Source organism: Mandrillus leucophaeus, unplaced genomic scaffold (assembly GCF_000951045.1).
Source record: "Mandrillus leucophaeus isolate KB7577 unplaced genomic scaffold, Mleu.le_1.0 Scaffold118, whole genome shotgun sequence".
NCBI lineage: Eukaryota > Metazoa > Chordata > Mammalia > Primates > Cercopithecidae > Mandrillus > Mandrillus leucophaeus.
Window position 1 is genome coordinate 3,193,221 of NW_012100098.1, and position 7,388 is coordinate 3,200,608.

The window sequence follows — 7,388 nt, forward strand, 5'->3', positions numbered from 1 at the left end:
AAAAAATGCTTTAACACTTGGTAAATTTATAAAGCAGACCATTTTATGCATTGCTTGTGGCTGCTTTTACCCTACAAGTTGCTGCAACAGGAATTACATGCCCATCAACATCCATAATATTCACTGTTTGGCTTTTTAAAGAAAATGTTTGCTGACCCTTTTAATAAAACCACAGGCTGAGTACGCCATACCCAAAATGCTTGGTACTAGCTTTTTTTTTGTATTTAGGAATATTCGCATTTGTTATTTTCCAGTTGAGCACCCCAAATCCGAAAATCCAAAAGGCTCTAATGAGGATTTCCATTGAGCAGCATGTTAGTACTCAAAACCTTTTTGATTTTGGAGCAATTCAAATTTAGGATTTGGGATGCTCAAGCTATATAATATGAAGACGTAGGAAGGTTAGATTAGAAACCAAAGGCACACCAAGTTGCTGGGAATATCAAATGAAATAACACATGTGAAAGCATAAAATTACCACTTCCATGAATGTATGAAAGATACATTCTATGATTCTTACAATCATAGGCCAGGAACCCTCCTCCACTCCTAAAATTGCAACCAGTCAAACAATAAGAAATCAATTATGGCCAACCTTGACAAACTGACTTTAACAAGACCTAAATAATAACTATGGCTATTGCTTTTACCTAAGTAATGTCATACATTATAGTACACTTTAATGTTAAAATGTCCCCTAAGGAACTAAAATCAAGTAAACAGCATTATTTTAAAAACATACTCCACTAGACCGGGTGTGGTGGCTCACGCCTCCAATCCCAGTACTTTGGGAGGCTGAGGCGGGCGGATCACAAGGTCAGGAGTTCAAGACCAGCCTGGCCAACATAGTGAAACCCCATCTCTACTAAAAATACAAAAATTAGCCGAGCTGAGGCAGGAGAATCGCTTGAAACCCAGGAGGCAGAGGTTGTGGTGAGCCGAGATCACTCCACTGCACTCCGGCCTGGACAACAGAGCAAGACTCCGTCTAAAAACACACACACACACACACACACACACACACACACACATATAGTCCACTAGTCAAGAAAACAGCACTTGGCAGAGCGCAGTGCCTCACACCTGTAATTCTAGCACTTTGGGAGGCCGAGGGCAGATCATGAGGTCAGGAGATCGAGACCATCCTGGCTAACACGGTGAAACCCCGTCCCTACTAAAAAACACACACAAAAAAATTAGCCGAGCGTGATGGCGGGCACCTGTAGTCCCAGCTACTCTGAACCTGGGAGGTGGAGTCTGCAGTCAGCCGAGTTCGTGCCACTGCACTCCAGCCTGGGTGACAGAGCCAGACTCCATCTCAAAAAAAAAAAAAAGAAGAAAACAGCAATGAAAGAACTATTTCAGGGCATGGAACTGCAGCTGAAAAAGAATCAAAAAATGGGAGTGAAAATAAGGACTCCAAGATGACTCAGATGTTAAACTGCAGACAAAGATTTTAATACAGCTCTTTCAAGTACATGTATTCATGGATAACATTTATGTTTCTAATAAATTGAAATTAAGGAGAAATCACAACAGAGAGAGAAGAAATGTTTTTTAAAATGGAAACTCTAGAATACAGCATCTAAAATATTCACTAGACAGTCCTATCACACTGGAGACAGCAAAAGAAAAGTTCGGTGAACTTAAAGATGAACCCAAATCCACAGAAACTATCCTATCTGGAGAACAAAAGCAACAAAAACAGGCTGAAGAAAAATGAACAGAATCTCAGTGACATCAATCAGTCCAACATACAAAATTGGAATATCAAAAAAAGGAAGGAGAAAAGAGGGCAGAAAAAATTTTTGGCAAGCATCTGGAAATTCCCCAAATGCAGTGAAGAATATCAACATACAGAGCCAAGAAGTTTAGTATTTCCCATGTATGATAAGTAAAACCATACAAGACATACCATAGCCAACCTACTGGAAACCAAAAATAAAACATCTTGACAGCAGGCAAAGAAAAAGGACACATATATAGGAGAACAACCATATGAATGATGGTGAACATCTCATCAGAAATAAGAGTCCAGAATGTATCTTAAAAGAATGGAAAATAATTTTAGCTGTCATCCCTGCGTTCTGTATCCATGGAAAATACCCATCACAAAGGCCGAGCAGAGTGGCTCATGTCTGTAGTCTCAACACTTTGAGAGGCCTTAGTGGGGGGATCGCTTGCCCTCAGGAGTTAGAGACCAACCTGGAAGACACAGCAAAACTCCTTCTCTACTGAAAAATAGAAAAATTAGCTGGGCGTGGTGGCATGCACCTATAGTTGCAGCTAATTGGGGCAGGGGGTGGGTGCTGAGGCGGAGGAGGCTGCAGTGAATCGAGACTGTACCACTGCACTCCAGCCTGGGTGATACAGCAAGACCCTGTCTCAAACAAACAAACAAACAAAAAAGAGTGTGAAATATCAGACATTTTTAGTTAAGGGAAAACTAAGAGAATTCTTTGCTGGTTGGTAGTGTAACAAACACTAATGGAAGTCCCTTAGGCTGAAGGGAACTGATACCAGTTATTGTCAGGCATAGAAATCACAATTGAAATAGAATGAATCACTGCCTCTTAATGAAATCATCAATATTAGGAAACAGGTGGATAAACATTATCCACTTAAGGCCCCTTTCCTGCAACGTAATCACTTCTAAGTTACAGAACTTTAGAAATGAAGAGCATGGACACTACAAAGAAACAAACCAGAACCTTACAGGTTGGCCTGACATACTCAAAATACAACCGCTGATGGCAGAAAGCACCACCAGGATTGGAGTATAGCATTCCTTGCTTCTGCACCTGTCTTTCCAGGTGTTAGGTCATTTGATTTTAATAAATGGTATAAAAGTTAATGTGAATTTTCTTGCAACTTACGTTGCTATGGGATGGCGCATCAAAAGAAGCATAAAGAAAAACTAAAATGGCAGAGAAAAACATTACTTAAAATAAAATATTTGTGTTTTTACTACTATACCTGAGACCCCCAGCACAAGCAATAGAAATAAGAAATGAAGGTATAAGGAATAATCAAAATAGTGATTACCTGCAGACATTAAAACATTAAAAAAAATCAGTAAGATATCAAGAAAAAGCAACCAACATGATTTTAAAGCAGTAAAAATGACTTAACACTGAAATACATAATAGTTACCATAATAATGAATAATACAGGCTAAAACAGCCAACTGTCCCCAATTTAACCAATAAATTGAATAGAATTTCATTAAGTCCATTATAGATTTTGTTTGGTTGTTTGTTGAAACTAGACAAATATTCTAAAGTTGTGTGAAAATGTAATGATCTAAGAAGAGCCAAGACAATCCTGAAAAATAAGGTCAAGGACAAAGAACTAGCAGAAGTAAATAAGGATACTGTAAAATGATGATAATTAAAACAGTGATATCTGGCCAGGCAAGGTGGCTCACACCTGTAATCCCAGCACTTTGGGAGGCCGAGGTGGGTGGATCACTTGAGGTCAAGAGTTCGAGAGCAGCTTGGTAAACATGGCGAAACCCTGTCTCTACTAAAAATACAAAAATTAGCTGGGCGTGGTATCAGGCGCCCGTAATCCCAGCTACGCCGGAGGGTGAGGTAGGAGAATCGCTTGAACCCAGGAGGAGGAGGTTGCAGTGAGCTGAGATCATGCCACTGCACTCCAGCCTGGGCGGTAAGAGTGAAACGCCATCTCAAAAATAAATAAAGAAAATAAAAATAAATAACATAGAACAGTGATATCCAGGAATGCAATCACAGTGTGGTGGCTCACATCTGTAATCCCAGCACTTTGGGAGGCTGAGATGGAAGGATTGTTCAGTTTGAGACCAGCCTGGGCAACATAGTGAGACCCCAACTCTACCAAAAATTTAAAAATTAGCCAGGCAAGATGGTGTGCACCTGTGGTCCCAGCTACTTGGGAGGCTGAGGTGGGACTATCACTTGAGCCTGAGGGGTTGAGGCAGCAGTGAGCTGTGATCATATGCCACTGCACTTGAGCCTAGGTGACAGAGAGAAAGAAACCCCAGTCTCAAAAACAAAACAGCCATATTGGCTCAGGGAAGCAGAACTCAAAGAAAACAAAGAATCTGAAACAAATCTCATAGCTGTGCCATTACACACAAGTTGCAGAAGACTAGAAATGACAAAAAATTAAGTGTTGAGATAAAAGTCTGTCCATATATGGGAAAAAGATAGAACTAGATTCTTATCTTATCTTATACTATATATAAAATTAATTCCAGATATACCAAAGACCCACTTCTGAAATACTTTAAAACTTTAAAGCTATTAAGACGACTCAGGAGAATATCTTTATAAAAGCCTCAAAGCAGGGAAAGATAAAAGGGAGAAGAACATCATAGACAGAGGAAGTAGAATGACAACTAGAAAATAGCCTCATCTGTAATATGGAAACTAATAATCCCACCTATTTCACAGCAATAATGAGATTTAAATATGATAAGTTCTTAGAACCTCTTAATAAATCTAAGTCACTGTTATCCTAGTTCTTCCACTTACTAGTTATGTGAAACTGGGGAGGTTACCCTCGTGTCTTATTATCCTCACTAGTAAACTGAAGAAAACATTAGGTTTTCTTCATTAGGTTCTTGTAAGGATTAAATGAATCAATACATGTAAAGTGCTTAAAACAGAAAGTGACACACAGTAAGAGTTCAACACAGAGGAATTAGTAAGAATAATGTATTACATTTACAAATAAGAATAACTACAGCACACAGGGAATGAGGATCAAGTCAAACTAAGTGTATGTTACTGGATTATAGTTTAGAACACTAGCTCTGGTAGCAATGTGAAGAACAGATTGTTAAGGGGGGAAAAAGTTGTTAACACAGCAGTTAAGAGGCTACTTCAAGTGTTCAAGCCTAAACAATGGGAGATTTTTGGAAAGCATTTTCACAGGACCTGAGAACAGACCAGACATATAAAGACAGTGATCAAGTGTCATCAGTGACAAAGCCTAGGTTCCCAAATGGTTGTATGTTAACGTAGTGATGCAGTTAATTGAGATAAGGTTGAAAGTACTGTGAATATTTTTCATCTCTGTTACTAAAAATTATTCCTATTGCTCATTTTGAGATCTGGAATTATCTCATATGTTGTAAATCAGCATCTAATTAAAATTCACGCTATTTGAAGTTACCCCTTTGTAAAGAATTGCTGTAGACAAAGTATTTTTAAGATTTATCAAAGAATTTTCTGAAGTAGCACATAATAGAAGCCAGAAATTTGTTTTTGTTGTTGCTGCTGTTGTTTTTGAGACAAGGTCTTGCTCTGTCGCCCAGGCTGGACTGCAGAGGTACAATCTCTGCTCACTGCAACCTATGCCTCCCGGGTTGAAGCAATTCTCCTGCCTCAGCCTCTCAAGTAGCTGGAATTACAGACATGTGCCACCACACCCAGCTATTTTTTTCTATTTTTAGTAGAGACAAGGTTTCATCATATTGGCAAGGCTGGTCTCAAACTCCTGGCATCAAGCAATCTGCCTGCCTTGGACTCACAAAGTGCTGGGATTACAGGCGTGAGCCACCATGCCCAGCCCAAGTCAGATACTTTTTAAAAGTCACTATGGGTTTTTATAAAACATTATCTGTCTGTATTTTTAAAATTCTCATACAGAGAAACCAAAACCTGTCCTGGTTTCACACTGATCTCTATTTCTTACCATAATTGGCTTGCCCTGAAATGTTTTAACTTCTTCTCTTAAGTATTTAAAAGCCTGTTAACAAAGCACAAGAAAACTTTCATTAGCATCCAAACATTTCTGTAAAGTCATCTTTATTATGTTGAGACTTTAGTATTAAACTATAAAAACAAAATTATGTAGGTGATTCCACTGTGCAGGTGGACAGGGAATGAAAAAGTAAAAATATAAGGCCTTCTCAACCACAGTTCATATTTATTATAGAAAAGCCACCATGGATTACTGCAGAAAAAATGCCTTAAGATTGAAAACAGACCCAAAATATCCCCAGAAACCAATTTAAAAATGATCAGACAGCTTTCTACTAAATTGTTTTAAAAAACAAAAATCTGTGAGTGATTTTTAAACACTCTTATCATAGATATATTTGTGTTTTAAAGGATTATTTCTCTTTAAGACATGTTAACAATTAAGAATAAAATCATCAAGTCAAAATTCCAAGAATTTTATTTATTGCAGACCTATTATGTACTAAAAATACCACTGGGTACATAGTTCTCAATCCCTATGTTAATTTTAAAACTGTTACGTTAACATTCTTATCGACCAGAAAACTTCCCAAATCAAAACTGAAAAACTTTAGGAAGATGATCAAAAAGGACATCAATTGAGCAAAAGCAAAAAGGTAAATCAAGGTACTCACTAATCTTGATAAACATCAGTGTAAACACACATTTTCTCAATTAAAACATACCACTACTTATTTTGCCACTAGGATGGACCTGTATCAGAAAACTGTTTTCTTCTTACCTGTTGTGCATCTGTGTCTGACTGGAAAGTGATATACCAGTTGCTATTGTGTGCAAATTCACAGCTTATCACTTTGGGGCAGTTTTCACTTTTGAACAAAGCTTTCACTTCCTAAAAAGAAAAAGAAAATTAGTTAACTCTAAAAAATACATCAATAAATGGCATTTTTTGCTTGTTTATTTACTAGTAATGTTAAGCATATCTTCATGTTTTTGGTCCTTTCTATCACTTCACTTGTTAACTTTTGCCCATTTTTCTACTGAGGATAGGCTGTGTTCCAAAACAAATAAGAGTTAATAGGAGATATATTTGAGTCTGGTCTCAAACTCCTGGATGCAAGCGATCCTTCCACCTGAGCACTCCAAAGTGGTGAGATTATAGGCACGAGCCACTCCATTTGGCCAGGAGATGTATTTTGTACATGATTTTGGGATGATTTATTTTACGATCAGCAAAGCATAAGTATTTCACTTCCACTGGCAAGCTAAATGCTCCTTATAGTGAAATCTCCCCTGTCCTTTTCCTGTCTGGCCTGCCACAGGACAAGTGATATCCTTCATTAACATTTTCTAGGCAATAAAAATTTTCATGCATTCTCAATTAATCCAGATGCTTTGCTTACAACATACATGTGAGTTAATGTGCAAACATATCTTCTTTTTTCCATAATTAGTATAAATGTAAACAGAAACTCTGACAGCTACATGGATTCAGAAAAAGGGTGACTACAAAACTTAAAATGGTAAAACTGTTAATGGATTGAAAGAAGATTAAAAAAAAAAAGTTAAATGAACATTAAGTATACTTAAGAAGTAACAGGGGCCGGGCATGGTGGCTCAAGCCTGTAATCCCAGCACTTTGGGAGGCCGAGGTGGGTGGATCACGAGGTCAGGAGATCGAGACCATCCTGGCTAACA

General features: G+C 38.0%; 1 protein-coding gene across 5 annotated transcripts in view; it reads right to left on the reverse strand.

Annotated features, from left to right (window-relative positions):
- LARP4 (La ribonucleoprotein domain family, member 4) overlaps window positions 1-7,388 on the reverse strand; it is a 93,318-nt gene that overhangs the window by 42,697 nt on the left and 43,233 nt on the right. For all 5 annotated transcript variants that reach the window (XM_011964433.1, XM_011964461.1, XM_011964451.1 and 2 more), the window contains exons 7-8: window positions 6,472-6,582; window positions 5,683-5,736 (exon numbers count right to left, since the gene is read on the reverse strand). In XM_011964433.1, the coding sequence (XP_011819823.1) occupies window positions 5,683-5,736; window positions 6,472-6,582 (165 nt within the window). The remainder of the gene's footprint in view (window positions 1-5,682; window positions 5,737-6,471; window positions 6,583-7,388) is intronic.